A 20,456-nucleotide genomic window follows, 5' to 3' on the forward strand; every position below is an offset into this window, starting at 1 on the left:
GTCTTTTTAAAAGACAGAGAGAGAAAGACAGGGACGAGAGCGAAGCTTGTTAGAAAGATTTATGCTTAATAAGGACAGACAGTAGCTGGAGAGGGAGACAATTAACGGTATGGAAAAACATATAAATAAAGAGGTAGAGGGAAAGAGTGAGAGAGACGGAGGAGGAAAATAGGGTAGAGTTGATTGCACAGGGGGTGAGGAGCAATAACAGGAGCACAAATGATTAAGTGGTGTTAGGGACTAGGAACACTTGTTTGCAAGGACAATCTTTGTGTGCTTTTGTTGTCTGCCGGCCGCCTTTATCTTTGTGTAATTCTCCGTCTGATGAAATGTGTTTAAAGAGATGAATTGGGATCGGAGGAGCCGTCCTGACATGATTATGAGGGATTCATCTGCAGCCATCTGCCACCGTTATGAAAGGGGGGTGGGCGAGGGAGGGCTAGCAGAGAGAGAGAGAGAGAGAGAGAGAGATGGAGGGAGGGAGGGAGGGAGGGAGAGAAGTGCAGACCTTCTGTTCAGCAACCCTGCCACAAACCCGCCATTACACAGGCCCCTGGCCCACAGTTTAACATGAAGACTTCCTTTGCCCTAGTATCTGAAGGTGAGCGCTGGGTCCAATTCAGTCAAAAGGAAGTAGAACGGGGTCATAAAACCTGTACCCTTGTTATTGTACTGCGCATTTAAATAGCCCGTTAAAAACATCATGTCAACAACAGAAAAGACACCAAACACTTGTTCTAGGAAATCCATTTCTACTAAGATGAGAGTGCACAAAGGAAAATAAAGGTGCCGAAAATGGTTCTTCAGAGTGATGATAGAAGAACCATTTCAGACCAAGGTTCTTTAAAGAACCATTTCTGCACTCCTTTGCTTAGACACCTGCATTGTGTTTTTGTTTATCTGCCCTTGTATAGCCTCATTTGCAATTGCACAATATATACTACGGAGGGGTTTGGTTATTTTCCACATTTATGCCATCACTCACCATCCAATCACTAAGAATTAAGAACCTTTTAATATCCCATATATGGTTCTTTGTGGAACCATATATGGAACCATGGTTCTTCTATGGCATCATTCCGAAGAACCATTTTCAGACCCAGTTCGCAGCATTATTTTTCTGTGTGTACTTGCTTTGATGCTCAGCCTAGACGTGCCTATACTCGTACACTGAATGTAAGCTCCCACGTCAGCCTCTATGTGTTTGAGTGCCTCAGAAGCACACTTAATGTACAGTAAGATCGCACTTTAATCATCATTTTGCGCAGAGTTTTTGGATTCTTTTCCAGGTACCACTGGTATTATATTCTGACTTGGAAACGGCACCTACAGAATACATCATATTCACACACCAGTTGGAGGAGAGGGCACAGCAGATGGGTCCATTGCTCATCACAACGTCCACTTGTTCTAAAGGGGAAAGCGGGGGCCTCAGACAGCATGTCTTAAGTTGTGTAATAGGCTTTTAGTGTCACAAGTGAAAATCGCACTTTTTTTTTTTCTGGTTGTTTTTTTGCTTTTCTTTTCTGACTGAAAGAATTTTTTTTCACACCGCTAAACATCTATGTGGGTAAAATTGGACCATAAGTGAAATATATACCAAAGATTCATAACATACAAAATCTGATAGAGAAACAAAACTCAGTGATATTGGCATTAAACACGTTATTTTGTAAATATTAAAGTGCATAGTCAAATTCATCATTACTGGCAATATTGGATGGTTTTGGTGACTATTATCTCATTCTGTAAGCGTGTGACAGTAGTTGCCATGGCAGCTGCTCTTTGCTCACTGTTATTAAACCAGAGTTTGTGTAATAGTAGTTATTTGGCTGTAAGTGTATCAGATAAACATGAGAGTTGAATTTTGTTTAAGAACACTGTAACTTACTAATGAATAAAGCTGTCTTCTCTTTATGACTAAGTTGTTCTGTGGAGAAAAGTCTATATCTTTGTATAAAAAACTCTCCAGGTGTGATAAGACAAGGCCCCCTCTCAGTTCTCCTGTGTTTTAACAAAGTGCCTATTTCATTCCTGCCCATTACGACTCTGCCATCACTTCATATTACAGGTCAACGTTATGGTGCTTAATTATGTGCCGGCTGCTTGGGGCTCCTAATAACCTGTCATTGAGGGAAATTTGAATGTCACACCATATTGTTGGGCCCTAATGGCAGCAGGCAGATCCACTGATGAGCCGTTTTGGGACAATTACAGCAGATATTCAAATCACAGGTGGGGTGTGGAGTGACCCGCCACACACAACCTGACAGGGTTTCACATGCGGACACACACTCACAGACAGAGGCTGCTGCATTGTAATGGGAGAACACACACAAACAGGAGCGAGCACGGCGCACATGGGACGCGTGCACAAACTGATTATAAACGCGCACGCGCACACACACACGCACACACACTTGTTGTATCTTGACCCTGCAATCCGCCACTCCTGACACATAAAGAAGACGCCTCCCCCGCTGCTGCTGAAATAGTTTAACTGTAGCCTGATCGCTTTTATTATCCGCCTAATCCAGATATCAGCGATTTCATCAGGCCAGGAAGATATGCATATCATGAATTATTTTGACACTGGGACCTTTTAATTTTCGCCGGCAATATTTCATCCCACCAATCAGTGCCTGGAGTGGTTGTCGCCGGGCGGACGTGGCGGTGTCAGAGGACGAGACTCCCCCCGGCGGCTCCAAATCATCCGGGGGCCATAATGAGCTACGGCCACAATTATGAGCTGCCTGTGTGTGCACGCATCTCATCAGGGCCCCAAGCTGCTGCGGGAGGAGGACTGCACACACACACATAGAGAGACGCACGCACGCACGCACGCACACACACACACACACACACTCACACACACACTCACATGCACGCACGCACGCACATGCACACTGCAAAAAATATCCATCTTACAACGAGTCGTTTCATCTCGTATTATGATCCTATTTTTCTTCAAATAGGCTAGGTGAAAAATCTGGCAAATTGGATGTGATAATTTAACTTGTTTCCAATGCAAATTAACTTGATTCAAGAATTTTCTGCAATTTGAGTGAAAATACCTGCCTGCTAGTGGAGAGATCTGCATTATTCTGAAATTCTTGAAACAAGTGAAATGTTGTCACTCTATTGGTATAGTTTTTTGTTTTTTTTTAACTTGCTTTATGGAAAACAATTAAGAAGTACTGGCTGAAAACAACGAAATTACTTGTTTATATCTTTTTTTTTTTTTGCAGTGAACACACATACAGACACATACTCACAGGATCACACAAAAGACATGCAAGCGCACGCCACACTAAAGTGTATTAGTAGTTTTCCATCATAAAACCATATATATTCCTTACATTCAGCGCAGGTTCCTCATGCATGTCTGTGGCAGGCTGTATGGACTCACCTAACACAGCTGTGTCTTTACCCTCCTCTCTACAGAGCGGGTATTACGTGAGCAAATTGGATGCTCAAACAGTCAGTCCGTGACCTTCCCTCATCCTGGATGTTGACCCCCCGTATAAAGAGAGACATTACATCTCGTTACACAACAACACGGCTCCGGCGCTCCGCTGCAGATAAAGAAAAATGTCTCAATTAAATCTTCACCGGGCCCCCCTGCCGAAGAGTTATCGCCGCCCCGGTAGCGCTGATCGCTACACTCACACATCCTCAAAAGTTATTTGACATAAATTGCCGGAGTCACATCATTTCCTGCCACACTCTGAGCGGGATTTACGGCTGATCCCATTGACTGGGAGCTGAACCTCCAATAAAATTCCTCAAAGAGCCCCGGGGCCGGGAGACGCACCTATCTCCCCTCCATCAGGCCCTCGCCCCTGCACACAGATTAACCATGCAAATACACACAGGTGGGCGGGTGATACCGACAACACATTTATGCACAAATATGCAACGGGGTTGATATGGCCGCGGGCCGAGTGGCTGTACACAAGACAGCCACTGATTGTGTTTTATCTGATGTGGATGGGGAAATGAGGAAGTGGGAAATGGCGGGGAAGCTTATCTGGAGAACTCAAGGAATGAGAATGAGATTGTCTGTGGTTCTAATTTGAAAATGAGAGGTGAATGCCATTTTGTGTTCTCTGGAGGATATCTCCTTATCTGCAGGAACTTCTGAGTGCAGTAATATCATTACAAGGCAGCATATGAATCCATGAAGAAAATTATTTTAAACTGGAAGCAGAACTTGGGCAGAGCTAATGCTCCAACTTTAGTGTTATTGCTTTTTCCACAGACATTAGTGCCCAGGCATTGTGGGGAAAGGTGCATGTTGTATTAACTACTAAACTAAACCTAATGGCTGTACAATTCCCCCTAGAGGTCTAATTGCCAGATGCCTACAAATATATGCTGTCATGATGTAAACAAAGATATCATAATCTTGCAGTATGTTAAAGGTTATGACTGATGAGTTATTCTCATTCAAAATTCAACTCTACTCAAACTGACCAGATGGAACAACAGCAGTTTCCAGCAAGGGTTTCAATAGCATTAGAAATCGTAAGTCATCTAATTACGAGTTATGTCTTTTTTATTTTTTTATCAGATCTTTTGAGATTATACTCTGGACCTCACATTTTTACATTTCTTCTCTTTGCCAAGCTTACTGTCTCTCTCTAGTGGTGATGTATGAGAAATCTGAGCCAGAGGCCTCACATGTCCCGTCTCCTAAATGAAGATACTCATAGGTTTGGTCACTGTGAATTGTTGGTATTCATCTACAATGAACAAGCTGTCTGTGGCATTGCAGGGGAGATGTAAGCATCAAGGTGTTGAAACGTAGACACACACTCTGTTTATGTACAGATTACTTCAGATTTTGGTGACATTATCTATAAGCCTGCAGCTGCCTCTACCTTGAAGCCTCTTAATGCAGTACACAGTATAGAGAGCGAGCTCTGGTACTGTATAGGCCTACTGTCTACTGTTTCCACACATGCTATTGTAACCTTTACCAAAATGTGGGATAGCCGTCCCTCTCAGTGAATAGAGATTGCCATGCTGTTCATTTACAAAACTCTCCTAAGCAAGTTGCCTTTTTTTTTTACTACCTGACTTGAGCGCAAACATGGCTACTGGTCCCAGGTTAGATTTTAGTTAAGTTAAGAAAGAGTTAAGAAAGTCAGCTTTAAAGTTCTATGCCCCAAGAAAATGTTATGAATTACAAGCTGTGTTGAAACTGGAATTTTCTAATCACTTTGGATGATTTTAAGACTTTACTTGAAACACTTTTATAGTGACTTCTGATTTCTAATGTATATCTATATTGTCTGTCTTGTCTGTCCATGTTGAAATATTTTGTCTGTTTTGTTTTTGACTGTGCACAGGGCCCCTATGTAAAAGAGATCTAATTTTCTCATGGGATTTCTCTGTATAAAGGTTTAAATAAATAAAATAATGACTTGGGCAGATTCAAAATCATTCTTCCAATGGCTGATACGCCCTGTGTGAACAATACTACCCACTATTGTCCTTATACATGCTCTCTAGTCACCCTCCATCCAGATGATCTAGCTGTGGAGTGAGAGCCTCCTCTCCAGCTTGGCACACCATCTCCTCAGAGGCTCGGCAGCGGAGGCAGCAGCAGCAGCAGCAGCAGTGGCTCCAGGGCTTCCAGCTGGGGCTGGCTGCTGCCTCTGCCTGCCTACCAGCACCAGGGCTGGGGGAGGTGGTGGGCAGACCACAGGATCGCCCTGGGGCACCTCACTTATGCACCAGTAAGGAAAACACAATTTTATCTCTCTACTAAGAATGGTCGCTGCCCTCAGCAATTTGATTTGACAAAGTGAGGTCTGCGGCACTGGTGTGTGAGAGTGGCCACTGCAGATAACATAAAGATGAGATTATCAGTAATATCTGGGAAGCGATGGGTCAAGACTGCCCAGTTATATTCTTTCAGTAGTGTCTGTTTTAAAATGCCCTGAGAATAAAAAGCACATGAGACACAGTTTTGATTTTAAGTCTGTTTTAACATTATTTGCTTTAACAGTGAATGGGAATCAACCATTTTAAGATCTGCAATACATTATATTACATTTGATGACAGATGCGCTCTGTACACATGAAGTTACATTTCTGAGGACTTGCTTTGTCAACCAGTTGTAGTGAATCTAACAATAAAGGGAAATTAACAGAGGTGAATACAGAAAAGGACAGTTCCTAGAAACAATGTTCAAGTATTCTCTTATTCTATACAGTATGAGGTGTAACAACAAATATTAAAATGAATTTACATGGCGCAACTTAGAGACTTTGATTCTGTGCACACTGGACAAATAAGGAAGACTCAAGATAATTACATTTTAATACTGATGATTTCAACTTCAACTTTGCAGGCTACTATGACCTCTTATTCAAAACACATTATTTTGGAGGCTGTTGATGGACTAAAATTACTGAGTTTAATTCAAATACGACTTATGAATGTCTTATTGCTTTTCCAGTGAATAGCCACGATCATCTCAGGTCATTCAGGTCATCCAATGCCATTCCTCTGACAGTTTGACCCCAACCAACTGTGACGTCTCCACCATCAAAACAATCAAGGTCGTCTAGTCAGCATTTTATATAATAAATGTTAATGACACTCACACGAATCCAATGAGATAATAATTCAAACTGGTGCGAGCCACAGGATTGTAAGTGTTAAAGAATCAGGAAAAAAAATATCTACCATTCTATGCTGCTACAGCCTCTTATTCTATTTTGCTAACCTAAGAAATTCAGATGATGTGACAAGAAATTGCAAATTAGTATTACAAAAAACAGAAAAACAAAATTTTCCCTCCCAATGTAAGGTCTGAGATGACAAGGTATCAGGCACCATTTACAAAATGTACATATCCACACCCCTGATACAGTTTACCATTACTGCCCATATGACAGCATTGGTCAGTCCTGTGTGTGTGTGTGTGTGTGTCTGTGTGCGTGTTGCGTGTGTATATGTGCGCGCACCAACAAGATCTTTGCTTTAAGGACACTGCTGGCTAAAGTGAAAATTAAAATCAAACAGGTGGGTTTACAATATTGTAAAAATGTCAATGAGCCTCCAGGTAACACAGAAGGATTTGGCAAGCAGGTGTCAATCAAGACTTTTAACCAGGTTGTCTTCACCATGCTGATCGGGGTTATTGCTAAAACTATAGAGGACCATGATGCTGATGTGAAAATATTAGGCTAAAAGCAGAGGTAGCCTAAATCTGTGCAATTAACACAAGGAGATATCAGTCAATTCATCACCACATAAACACAAACTAACAGAACTCACACGCTTTTTTCTTCATTGCATCAAAGGAGTCCCAATTCTTGACAGAAATGACTAAAGCGCAACAAGGTACAGTATGTTAATTAGCCTAGCTAATCACTTCCCTTTTCAGTATGCATCAAACAGTCCTACAGTATATGAGGCAGCTAATGTCAGCCAGTGGCTGAGTGGGCTACAGCCTCTTGCTGGTGTCTAGTTTACTAATTCTACTGAAATTATCTCCCTCACTGAGATATAAGCTGGGGGAGGCCTGCTGCTGCTAGGGGCATTTCAACCCACCTGGGAAGCACAAATATTACATCGCACAAGCTAAGAGCTCTCAAATCATCTGAATCAAGTTACAATGATAAATAAATAGTAGTTACAGTGAAGTGTCAAAAGGCACACACAATAATCATGGAACAAGCATAAACGGTAATAAGGGCAGCAAGCAAGATTGGCACACAAGAATTACAGCATGCTTTAAAAAAAAAAAAAGTCCCTCAGAGGAGGGGGAGGGAAAGTAAATTAAGTCTAATCAAATGATTGGCAAAGAAAGAAAAAGGATGAAAATACACCAGGATAATGAATGGGGAAAAACAGAAAAAGCACCCACACCCATGCACAAAATTAGGAACTCGCGATTTTCAGCTAATGCAGAAGCAGCCTCAGAACAATTAAATATGACGTCCTGCCACAAGTCAACTCTGGCAACGCAGCGCTACATGTTTCTGCAATACTATTTGGTTTCAAAATGTTGGACGCATCAGAAGGAAAAATTACAAGGTATGAGAACAAAAGTGGGAGACCGATTCTGAAGTCCTCTGGCTATGGCTTGTAAGATACATATGCAGCTAGTATATAATTGTGCACATACAGCCAGTGGTGTGATTTTTAGCTCAATGCATCATATATACACAAGTTAAAGTTATTGCAGGTTCCACTTGGCAGTCCAGCGCTTGTTGCACATACAAAGCCAGGCTCTGTGTGCTTTGCAGAGGGGAGTCTAGACTAGTGTAGGGCTGAAAGAGGTGAGGAAGAGCTTAGGCCGGGACTAGGCTGATAGAGGCTAAGGCGGCAGTCGGATGGTACTTTGGGGGAAAAGGGGGAGCAGAGAACACAGGAAGTGGTCACCAGTAAAAGGAACGGGACAGGAAGTTGGCAGCGGTGCTGAGCCAGCCCATGCCGTCGGTGATGGAGCCTACGCGCGTGACGGCCTTGTCCTGCTCCTGGGACGGACTCTCCTCCTCAGGCAGGTAGTCTGGGATGTCTGTGTTCTCCTCCACCAGCACTGCAGAGTCCTCCTGGAATGGCACCATCAGCTATACAGACAGAAGAAATATATTAGAAAAAAAAGCAAAGACAATGATTTGTGTTTGAATTACCACTAAGCACACAAAACTAATTTATAAGATTGCAGGATCAACGCAGATACAAAACACAGGCGTTTAACAACAGAGCCAAAATACCGTCTACTGTACTCAGATACATGACTGAGTCAGGTCTGACCCCTGCTGGCCACAAGATGTATAACTAGAAATGTAACCTCTGATAGCTATTTTAACTGGCCCATTTTAATTTGGGCAACACACACTCAAATTCTTTATGGATTGATGGAAAAGAAAAAACTGGGAGTTTCATTTGGTTTAAAGGCAGCAGTTTCAAACATCGCTTCAGCTTGGGTGGGTACTGCAAGTCGGTAACACACTGCTCTGCAGGGCATAATTGGGACTGGTCATGTGTTTGGCAAAAAAACAAGTAGCCCACAGGCTGAGGCAGAGATGTGACCAGCTAATCATGTCAGTGTGAATAACTCTCAACCATAGGCAAGGGGCTATGCTCCCTTGTAAAGAGATACAGACACCAAACATAGACCTATCAACTGACATATTATAATCTATGTGAAAAAGTGAGTGTTATGTGTAGCCATTATCGGTGTCCTATCAAAGTTTTAAATGTCACAGTTTTTTCTTTCTCATGTCTCCATCTCAACCGTCCTTACCTCTTCTCCATCCTCTGCCTTCAACACCTGCTGAGCCGTCATTACTTTGGTGGAGTTGATAGCTGTGCCCAGCGCCTGGGAGAAACAAATTGATCATTTTAGTTTCATCTCTGAACATCAGTACATTTAGCTTTCAGTCAAAATAGAACACTTTGGGGGAATTTATTGTCAAAGGATGTTAAGCCTCTATCATTGTGCAGTAGCAGTTCTTAGACAGACACTTACCTCAGCTTTGAGGTCGGAGCGGATCCTGACCACACACCTCTTGACGGCCATCTGGAAGGTGAAGCTGATGACCCCTCGGATCTTCAGCAGGGCCTCCTCACACAGGCTCCTCCGAGTCTGACAACAAACAAGAGGCAGGGGGATGGTATGATTAGATGTGTTAAACAGCAAGGCAAACATGGCAGTTACTAGTTAGGGAAGTGATTGTGGCTTAAAGCCCCTGATCTGGGCAAACCAACATTCAGAGGAAGATATTTTACATTTCAGTACATTATATTTTATTACTGGCATTCAACTGCTACAAACCACATTCCATTGAGACATGTGGTTTACATGTCTATGTTGCCAGAGCTCAGCTGCCACAGTCTTGTGTGTCTCTGCTGCAGTATTAGCGTTGCTGCCCACCAGAGGCCGTCTGTCTGTTGTAATGTGATCTGGCTAGGTGCAAGCTTCCTGTAGAGCAGCATTCAGGTTCAATCTCAACGTCCTGCTGTTCAATGGCTGACATTTACCTGACCCTCGACCCCCTGCTCTACGCCAGATAGACACTGTTAAGATGCACTGACATCACCGTGACAACAACCACAATGCCCCCCTACCCCAACAAGGTTTTTGGTCCCAGCTAAACTTATCCAGTATCTATTTGTCTGTGCATTAACAGACATTTGGTGTGTGTATATGCATTTAAGATGTGCGATATAACCACTTACGGGGTCATCCAGTCCGTCAATTTGCAGCACCACGGTCTTGGCCCTCTTGTTGGTGGAGCCCAGGAAGAACTGGGCCTTACGCCGGCAGGAGGCAGCAGCCGCTTCAGCCTGTTCCGCCTCTTCTTTCCCAGCTGCCTGCAAAATCTCGTAGATCTCAGAGGCCAGCAATTTGGTTTCCCCAGGGGACGTACTCCTTTAGTGGGAGAGGAGTAAAGAGGATGAGTGGCGGTGGCTGTGTCTGTTTAATTTCAGTTTGATTTACATACAGTAGTTAAGACTATTGGCCAATTCAAGACAGAAGGGTCAGAGGTACATAAGCTTACTGATGATAAGACTGAAGAGTTGAAATTATCTGTTTGTTGATGTGGTGTGTGTGTATGTTTAACTGTATGAGTAGTGTAACTGTAGTGCAGCTGAATGTAGGTATTATCAGTGTCAACAGCAGGTATAGAAGAGGGTGGTTCTGGGATGCTGGAATTTACTGTTGAGCCTCCTAGAAGTGTCCTTAGCCCTAATTCACCTGTAATGACATAACAACCCTCACTAAGCCTGGTTTCTACTTATGCGCTCATCCAAGTTCATAACACAATAGGCATTTACATCAGATCTTGTGCACTGGTAAATGCCTATTACTGCGCTAAAATGGTTCTGTTGAAAAGCAAAAGCATGATAGCAATACAAACGCAAAGCCAGACAAATTATGACGAAATTATGAGCGTGAGACGAGAAGTTTGAATCCAACCTAAAACTGAAACTCACCCAATAAGCTCCCATTTACAACCTCCAATCCTCACACTATGATCTCTTGTTTTATCTACTGTTGTCTCCAGAATGGGTTGTGGCCCGGATCTGATCCCAGAGCTGAGAGGCTGATATTTCTAAAGGTCACCGTCTTTTGGCCTGACGCTGGAGAGCTAGAATCCAGCTGCAGTCAGGAGGTGGTCGTCCTGCCACAGGGGGCCAGTGACAGCCGTACCGCCACCTAACCTTTCCACAGCAAAAACAGGCACCCAGTCCCCGTCGTGTCTGTATATCCCACATTTATTTATGCATAATAATTTATGCCAAAATGTTAGGCTGCACCCCTAACACCATACCAGCCAACCCCACATTCACTAGGCCTATACTGTGCTTCACTAAGGTTTACTGCTCTCTTAGCAGAAAACCAAAGCAGAGCATAATATTAGTAGGCAGCAGCTTTCCTTGAAGACGCCACATGAGGTCAGTTGTAGTGCCAGAACTGATACTCGGTGAGGGATCCTGGGATACCCCTGCAAGCTGTACTGTTGTATATGTCACCAAGCCATCACTCCATGTATAGTAACCAGATACGACATCAGCTGTCTGGCACAGCGGCCCTCTGGGAGCCTCGTGCTCCCCGGAGCTGTACAACACATTCCTGCCCCAGCTCAGTGGAAGGCTGTCGGCCATACTGGAGGCCAAACATTCTCTTTCACTGAGAATGGACAAGGGGTCTGCTGTAAACAACTTCTCTGATAACTGCAATTGCTCTGTACTGTCTTCAGTTTTTTTTTTTTTAAGAGTTGAAGGAGTACAAATGGTTTTCACACCTGTTTGGTGCAACTTTGCTAGACGTTCCCCCTCAGCCATGTGTTCCCACTCTGTCCAGCTATGATCGACCTCTACCCAAAGTCAGAGTGACTGAATTGGGAGGAGGGGGAGCTGCTGCAGTTACTGCAGGGCTCTTCTTGACGGCACCCCTCACTAGCTGAAGTGACTTGCTTACTCCAGGGCCAGCAAGAGTTGTGCCGCAGGAAGAGAAAAAAAAAAATCATACAACCTGCTGTCGGCCACTTGAAGATAGGCCTATTCCTATCTGGGTGCTAATGATAAACAGCAGTCACTTAGCACAACTGCCACAGACCCTCTGGTAACACTAGCTATCTGGAGCACAACACCTCCTCAAACCAGACACCCTCAGACAACCCTGGTCACCCTATGACACTACATGGGTGACCAGGATGTGTTTACCATGTTCTTTTAGCCATGTAGAAATGGAATTGAGGGCAAGTGCTTCTAAAAAAACGTCTCTGAAAGATATCAATTAGGCTAAAAACAAGCAACTAAAAATCCTCTTTAAAACATACCATACAAAATGAGCTACCTCTGCAAAATGACCTGCCAACTCCAGCACAAAGCGAGAACAAATATAAGCCTACATCAGTAAAAACACTGAGTAGCTTCATCTTGAAATGCTAGAGTGGTGGCAGGATGTATTAAAATCTTTGACATGCAGAAACAGCAAATTAATTGTTTACCACCCTATTCTAATTCAACATTAATCACATTCATCCTGACATGGCAAATGGGAGGACATCTTCCTGCCTGGAAAATTTGCAGACAGGCACACATTGTCAGCGCAAAACAAAAGAAATCCCAGGTTAAGGTTTTGTGAAAAAAAAGTGCACAGTGAGCACATGTGTGTGTGTGTGTGTGTGTCTGTGAGGTGGTGGTGACAGGGACTTGCTTCTGCATGACATTCTGCAGACTCAGCATCATGCCCAGCTCGCCCTTCATCTTCTCCCTGTTGGCTCGACATTCCGCCAGGTAGCGCACCGCCTGGAAGGACAAGGGCAACCGTTATCCATTTACTGCTAAAAGCCGACAGACCCATTGAGGTACTATAAGAGAGAGAGAGCTGTTTGAGTTTGTGTGCGTGTGCAATGGTATACTATTATGTAACCAATATAAATACACAGCCACTCACTCTGTGTTTATACGCTTCACGGGTTACCAACAAGGAGCAACTATTACATAAAACCACTTAGACTTGTACTCACATTCTACGTCATGTACCAAAGGGGGGTTACTGCAGTGTAGAGGCTTTTTATTGTGTTTACACTACATACAGTGTGGGGGTAAATGCATCGGAATGACATTACTTGGTTTCAGAAATGCAAAACAGACAGTAGATGTCACCATTCCCCTGTTTCTCTAAGATGTTGCGGGTTAATGCCACCACGTGTCTGTCTGTGGCAGGGACACAGTTAGTGGGAGGGAATGCCCTTCGCACTGTCACTGCAACCTGCTCTGACTCCACTGGACAGCAGGGGGGGACAAAGGATGGCAGGAGCAGAAACCAGCTAATTTAAAGAACCAGCAGGGATCTCAACTAATTATTCCCCCTGAACAAATTCCAATGTCTTCTAACCTGCCATTTTAGATATTTCAACAATTATGTTTATGTAATTCAGTACCAGCTATATGGTGGTTCTAGACAGTCAACATTTTATATTCCGCCCTTATAATTTCCTTTCAGACAACAGTAACTGTGTGTATTATGAATAGTCTTTCATGTCTACATATAAATGCAAAATGGATTAAGCTTACCAATAGTGCAGAGTAGACAATCTGTGGGTTGGGGTGGTCCAGGAAAAGGATGAGACCTGGTAGACAGCCTTGATCTTCTACTATGGCTCTTCGGTTGAGGGGGTCTGCTGCAAGATCTCGCAGCTGGTTCACCACAGTTAGTGCATCCAGCTCCCCACTCATGGTGCCTCCTCTCTTGATGCCATGCACATCAAACTAGCCTCTTTACTCTACTGGCAAAGGAAGAATATGGTAAGCTAGGGAGCTGATATTATTACCAATGTAGCTTCTGTCTTTTATTGAAAAATTCACATGCAAGTTTTGAACCTCTACATTATGTTTATGCTAAATATACCTTACAAACTATTGGAAAAGAAAGTCTCACTGCCGAAAAACATCAAACTCATATGACCATTCCATTCTCGTGGACCACGTTTGCTTAGCCTGAGATTTGAAGGACTTTTTGGTTATTTTTGATAAGCTTTGAAATGTGGTGCTGAATTATCTGACTGATTAGTGTGACCCGTGTTACTAACGTGGCTTGATTAGACTCCAGTTACAGGCAAGAATAGCAAGTAGGTTAGCATGGTTACTTAATGTTAGATTTAACTCTACGCTTTACAGCTAACGTACTCTCAAACGATTTTCATGAGGCGAAAGATAAATCATCCTTGTGCCGTAAGACACTATACACGACCCCGAGCTAACCTCAAATCACGCCCTGTGGAACAGAGGCGACTCAGCAGCTAAGCTAACAACTCACTTGCTAGCTAGTTGACGATAGCCTACCTTTTCGTCAGTTTTCAGTAAAACCATAAGACAACTTCAGATGAACAACCTCAGTTCGAAATGCACATACGACGTAGTGAGAAACACAGTAGATTATCGATGACACCTTGAAAAAACCCTTTTCAAAATAATTTCCCTAGGCCTGCCACTCTTTCTTTGCTAGCCTTAGCTAGCAGCGGTGGCCAGTGTTTGGGTTTTTAGGTCCATCAATGGGTACAACTGTTTTGTAGCTAAGGACATCCCAGTTTTCCATACGGATTCCATTAGTTTAAATAGGAACACATCTCGCCCGGACAATCGAGGGATATGTAACGAACATCCACATAGTTTGTGGCATATAATTGGACAGTATATATTGATCGACTGATATAAGACCCAATCATCAGAAAGCTTTATATCAAGTGTCCATCCCAGTTGGTCTTTTTGTCTGCCACTCAATCTGAATAGCCAACGATGGCGCTTGACAGTCACCGTACCCGCCCAGCTATTGCAATCTGTGTAATCCAATTGGCTCAAAAAAATTTCCATGACTCTTCCCACATTATCCAGTTACTGCGGTGGATGTACATTGGTTTGACAAGGTGGAAAAATAGCAACTTGTTAGCTAAAGTTAACTTCGTCTCGGTAAGTTGGCTTTAATTTCACATAAAGAATTGATCCTCAAACATGACTCTAACATCTCTCGTTGGCTGTCGTTCGTTAGAGAATGCCCAAATTTTGTGTCTTCGACAGATCCTTCTAAATCGTTGTGTTAAAAGTTCGCTAACGTTAGCCCGCTAACGTTGTTAGCATAGCCACACTGCCCGCTAAAGTTAAGGTTTGCCTGCTGTAACTTGACTTGTCAGTGCAGTACGACTGGTTCAGATTCAAAATTTCTTGATGTTTTTACCTAGGATCGTAAACAGATGTCACAGCGGCCTGGTGACGTTCGCTACCATGCCATGTCACTTTATGTATTCCCTGTTTTCTTCGGGTTTTGCTTGTCTTTAGTTTAGAGGCAGTGAATAAACCTAGCCTCGAATCGGTAACGTTACCCTGCTGTTTTCATTACATCCTATCGGGACACTGGCATTCAGTGTCCCAGCATAAAAACAAATAGACCCAGGGTTATCAGAAGCCCTTTTTATGTAACCGTAATGTTAGTTGATATCCTGACTACTCACATTGGGCCGAAGTTGATCTAACTACAGTTTGTTCTAAGATTGTGCAACTGAAATTCCTCACTCCTGGTTTGTGTTTCTTGCAGATTGCCCTGTTGAAGATGCCCTTAGTCTTGGGGCTTGCGTGCACCAGCCCCTGTAAAACACATCGACAGGAATGAGTAAAGACAATGCACGGATTGAAATGGACCTGGTGTGTGACTATCTGTTGACATCTGGCCTGATAAGTGTCTAATCTACATAATGTTGTTATACATTAGTTACATTACATACATTAGTTCAGCCCATAGTCAATTTAATGACAGAAGAGACAGTTTCTCACTTGCCAGATATGAAAAGTACTACCCACTGCCCGCGTCACAGCTGGTGTAAACTATGTGTTAAATATCAGTAAACCATCATGGACAGAACATAGACTCACATGATTTTTTCTTTTAGTCATGATGTCAGTTTTTCCCAGACGTATGACACATGCTTATGTTTTGCAGGCTTTTGGATCAGCCAAGGCCTATGGGTCCTCAAGGAGTATTGTGAGGAGAATAGCTACCAGTCTTCCTTTTAAACCCTGTCCAAGGGTCCATTTTCAGGTGAGGGAACGTTTCCACTGTCATTATCCAAGTTCAAAGTTTTTAAAGAGTGTAATGATAACACTTGACAGGCCTGCCTGACTTTGAGGATATATCATGTATACAATGCCTTTTGGCATTTTGACTCTCTTATGGTTCGAGGTTGTTTGAATTTGTCACATTGCATTTAGGCTTTTCTCTAGTCTTCTCTTCTGTCTTCTGCTTCTGTCTCCTTACTCCTTACTGGTGTCACAGCATGTGATAACAAATCACACACCCTGTTCAACAGTTTTGTTTTGTTTTTATCTGCTTGACTGTCTGTTTTGTTTTATGAAACATAAACAGAGTGGATGAAGTCATCAGATTGGAGATATTTGCTCATCACTAAAGCTCTGAGAATGTTCAGAAAATGTTTTTTAAACTGTAAGAACAAATTAACTTTGTGGTATTCCAATTTTTTGTATAATTGTATTATAAAAACACAATCTTTAGATTTTTCTTGTCTCCTTCAATACTGTGCTTTCTCTTTTCTTCTGTTTTCTTCTGTCTCCAGCTACCCTCCCTAGCTATGAGGAATGCAGTATGTCTGCTTTAGGTCAGTTCACTCGGCGACCTACACCAAGCTTGTGCTGACTAAACACCTGCTGAGTTATTTGTCAGAGCCTTTCATTAACAACATATAGAGGGCCCTTAAACTATTTTACTACTTTTCCCCCCTCATCTGTCCTCATTTCCGCTTTATTACTTCCTTTTATCTTTAAACATAAGAAGGAGCTCTATATTTAAGCAAAGGCTAGTCGTCGAGATGCCGTGTTGTGCTGTGTTCTTCTCTGGTGTGTTTTGGAAAATGTTTTTTGTCTAACTGTTGGAACATGGCTGGTCACTCAGCTTCATCCTTACACTGAGGACGCTGGTGTCCTGAATGGCGCCAGGTGGCAGAACTGCCCAGTGGCCTCTCTGGCTGACGTCAGCTGGATCGACAGGGATGAGGAGGATGACGAAGACTACTTTGGCAGACCCAGGTGAGATAAGGATGGAGAGAGAACTGTTGTCTAACTCTGGAATGCTTTTCTCAAGGTAATAAAATCAAAGAACTGCACACAACCCGCTCACTATCAAACACTCCATAGTGATCCATTATTGATTTTGAGGAGAATTTCAGTTAACAAGCTGCTAATCTGGGAATTGACTAATTCTTGTCAGCAGTTTCCACATGTGAGTGCGATTCTGCCTGTCTGTAATAGTAACTGGCCTTGTTGAAACAGGCCAGGACCACCAACGGGGCTTGTTTTCCGAGCCCACCAGCCTCAACCTCACCGAAGACCCTTAACCCGACAGAGGTCTTTACCGAGCCTGCACAAGGGGGATCCGGACCCGCAGGGGCCGACGGTTGTCAATGATGAGGCCATTCAGAAGATCAGTGCACTGGAGTCAGAGCTTGCCAAACTCAGAGCCCAGATAGCGCAGATTGTACTGGCTCAGGAAAAGAACACACAGCCAGGTACGTCAAACAGTAGCTTTCAGAACAATCGGACACATTCACCGGCTTTCACTGACTTATCTTGCCCAGCCTACAGTCTTTCATACACTGGGTGATTTGGTCTCCGTTTTTCCCCGCTGTGATCTTGTGTGCCTGCCTCTAGGTGGCAGCAGAATGTCACATATTACATGGCCGTAAGATTTGTTTTTCCTCCATCTCTCTTAACCTCAGCTCCTGCCACAGGGACCCCCCCTCCTCCTCCTCCTCCACCCTGTGGTGCCCCTCCTCCACCTCCTCCTCCACCTCCTCCTCCACCACCCCCCAGCCTCCAGCGGACCTTCTCAGCCATTGACTTGATTAAAGAGCGCAGAGGGAAGAAGACGGACAGCCAGACAGATTTGGAGTCGGGGCCCAAGCCAGCAGAAATCCCCAGCATGCTCGATGTGCTGAAGGACATGGGCAAAGTGAAGTTGCGTTCAGTCAAAAGGTGGGTGTCTAGTTCTGAAGTCAGTGACTTTTAGACCAACACGTTTACGCTCATATCTCCTCAGGAAACTGCTGTAAATGGGACAAAATGCTTGTATAGCATGCAAATAAATCAAACTGTGTCACTAGCATCATGATAATACTTGTTACTTGTGTGTTGTTGCAGTCGTCCAGGAGAGGTTAATGCCAAAGCCAAGGCCAGCGGGCCTACAGACGCCGCAGCTCTCATTGCCGAGGCCCTGAAACGCAAGTTTGCCCATCGTTATCGACACAACAGTGAACAGGAAGACCAGGACGATTTCAAACTCCCTGTCCCGGAGGTGAAACCTCAAACGGAGACTGCGTTGGTGAGAGGTGTTGTACTTGGTAGCACATCAGTAGTAATAAGTAAGAGGGGCCTTCCTCTTGCCTCCTGTCTTTCTTAAGCTTTGGAATCAAGCGTCTGTAATGTCAATGATAAAAATATTGTTATTCTGTCTTTTCTCTGTTATAGTTTGGGCAGCACATGTTGAAATCCACTGGAAAAAGGAAGTTCCTCTGAACCAGTGTTGGGTTCATCGATGAATGACGGTTCTGAACTAGAGGTCCAGATCGACCACGGACACTCTGAAGTGCCATATCAACCTTTTTAATATCAGCTGTTTCTTTGGAACAACAAGGGATTCTGCCGGAACCAGATGGCAGGCTGCTCCAGATACTGGCCATCTCTCTTAGTGTTGCATCTGACAGTCATCTTGACCATCTACATTATTTTTGCACTTTGATAACTTATAATATTCGCTTTCTGTTGTTTGTTTAACCAAGTGTCTTGTTTTTGTGTTCAGGAGTCTAAGTTCCTACTCTTAAATGCGTTTTATAGACAAAGAGTGAGAGTGCTATTAGAGTGTATGTTGTAGGCAACACTACAGAATCCTTATTGGTTATTACTTTTATTGTTCAATCATTAGTAGCTTTTTGTGTGTGTTGTTGAAACTGATGCACATAGTATGGTTTGTCACTTTTGCATTCCCCTTCTTGAGGGGTTGGTGAAAGCGTAGTGTTCATCTGTCGCAGAAGAAAGGGAGCACTTTCTGAAGTTCTTACTTGTGGAATACTGTGCTGTATTGTTCATGTATAATGCCTTGTAGTCTGCCTAATTTATGATTGGGGACCATCTATTTATGTCATGGTTTAAGTAAATAATCTAGTTTTTATTTAACACAGGTAATTATGTGTAGATTTATCCAGTTATTGATCCTGTCAAAGCATGCACAGTATTTGATTTTAGGCAAGTTTTTTTATTTTTTAGCTTTAAGACTTCTGTTTAATTGGATGCCAGTCTTGCCAGTCTTGACATAGTTAGCGTGACTTTTGCTGGATCAAATGTGTGCATCCCAGTGTTAGTGACCATCACTCATCTCCTTACTTTGATCCTGTTTAACGGCCAAAGACATTCCAGTGATGGTCTGTGAGGTTCTGCCTTTCATTGTCAAATGTCAACTTTGATATCCCTTTACCTCCTTATTTCCATGATAGAATGATGCTTAAATAGTGAGGAAAACACTTAAGCCATAGCCCTGCAAAGCTCATGTTTAGAGGTTGTTGATAGTACAGATTAATGTTTGATTTTTGTGGCGTTGTCAGTACTCCCCTTGATCAGAAATTTGCATTTTTTCCTCAAAACACTAAAGCCTTTAGCCAGAACTTGGTTCCAAAGTAATATATTCATACTGGAAAAAATACTACATTTTATTAGTTATTCCATAACGCCAAAGTAAAGATTATTGAATCCTTTTTTTTTTTTTTGCTTTGTTTTTTTTTAATAAACTAGTCATGGGTCCTAAGGTACCTACTATTTAAATAATATCCAAAAGGATTTATGCTTTCATGCCAGCAATCATTTTGAGAGTAGTATCACATGTTCAAGATGGTGGGCATCTCGTTTTGGAACAAAGCGCTTCAAAACTTTGTACCATGCAGTGTACTGTGTGTCTGACTCCTCGTGGGAAGATAACTGTTCTCAGGCAGTATTTTGTTCAAAGTGACACTAATCTGTATGGTGACCTGTGTGCGTCAGGATTGCACACATCGTCCTCACCATTTCTGTTCTATTTATGCCAGTGCAGTTGCCGCTCCAAGTAAACTCTATTATTACCTTTTATAAGGGAAGGTGGACTGGATCTGTCAGTAGTAATTGAGTGGTTACTTAAAATTTTCTGTTATTTAGTATTCAAGATCTGTATAGGAGTCTTCCACAAAAACTGCTGTTAATTGACTTGAATTGTCAAATCTCCAAATAAAAGTAACATGGAATCTAAAGTGTTTTATACTGTATGATCAGTTCTGACTTTAAGCTGTAAGTCTGACATGGTTGAATTTTAACCTTCTTATGAAAGTCACCTGCCTTCAAGTTGTATTAGTGGCTGAGTGCAATTAATTTTGAAAGATAAGTTATCTTT

General features: G+C 42.9%; 2 protein-coding genes across 2 annotated transcripts; one reads left to right on the forward strand and one right to left on the reverse strand.

Annotated features, from left to right (window-relative positions):
- Positions 1 to 5,995: 5,995 nt before the first annotated feature.
- Positions 5,996 to 14,570, reverse strand: armc1 (armadillo repeat containing 1). Its single transcript, XM_071924000.2, has 7 exons — positions 14,327 to 14,570; positions 13,559 to 13,770; positions 12,696 to 12,787; positions 10,208 to 10,400; positions 9,498 to 9,614; positions 9,273 to 9,347; positions 5,996 to 8,592 (listed from the first exon to the last, which is right to left on the reverse strand). Exons 2-7 carry the CDS (start codon positions 13,718 to 13,720, stop codon positions 8,401 to 8,403), a joined length of 831 nt encoding a protein of 276 aa, XP_071780101.1. The 5' UTR covers positions 13,721 to 13,770; positions 14,327 to 14,570; the 3' UTR covers positions 5,996 to 8,400.
- Positions 14,571 to 14,874: 304 nt separating this feature from the next.
- On the forward strand, positions 14,875 to 20,305 carry mtfr1 (mitochondrial fission regulator 1). Its single transcript, XM_071924004.2, has 8 exons — positions 14,875 to 14,950; positions 15,573 to 15,679; positions 15,975 to 16,073; positions 16,941 to 17,074; positions 17,318 to 17,553; positions 17,764 to 18,019; positions 18,185 to 18,365; positions 18,512 to 20,305. Exons 2-8 carry the CDS (start codon positions 15,644 to 15,646, stop codon positions 18,557 to 18,559), a joined length of 990 nt encoding a protein of 329 aa, XP_071780105.2. The 5' UTR covers positions 14,875 to 14,950; positions 15,573 to 15,643; the 3' UTR covers positions 18,560 to 20,305.
- Positions 20,306 to 20,456: the final 151 nt, after the last annotated feature.

The sequence above is a fragment of the Centroberyx gerrardi genome, chromosome 22, assembly GCF_048128805.1.
Source record: "Centroberyx gerrardi isolate f3 chromosome 22, fCenGer3.hap1.cur.20231027, whole genome shotgun sequence".
In the NCBI taxonomy this organism is placed as follows: domain Eukaryota; kingdom Metazoa; phylum Chordata; class Actinopteri; order Beryciformes; family Berycidae; genus Centroberyx; species Centroberyx gerrardi.

Excerpts from the sequence above, each read along its gene's own strand:
- armc1 (XM_071924000.2), bottom strand. The coding sequence starts at position 13,720 with ATGAGTGGGGAGCTGGATGCACTAACTGTGGTGAACCAGCTGCGAGAT. Across the intron at positions 10,401-12,695 it reads CTGCAGAATGTCATGCAGAA|GAGTACGTCCCCTGGGGAAA; the intron begins GCAAGTCCCTGT and ends CTCCCACTAAAG. Across the intron at positions 9,348-9,497 it reads GCTCCGACCTCAAAGCTGAG|GCGCTGGGCACAGCTATCAA; the intron begins GTAAGTGTCTGT and ends TGTTTCTCCCAG.
- mtfr1 (XM_071924004.2), top strand. The coding sequence starts at position 15,644 with ATGAGTAAAGACAATGCACGGATTGAAATGGACCTG. Across the intron at positions 17,554-17,763 it reads GGAAAAGAACACACAGCCAG|CTCCTGCCACAGGGACCCCC; the intron begins GTACGTCAAACA and ends TCTTAACCTCAG. Across the intron at positions 18,366-18,511 it reads CTCAAACGGAGACTGCGTTG|TTTGGGCAGCACATGTTGAA; the intron begins GTGAGAGGTGTT and ends TCTCTGTTATAG.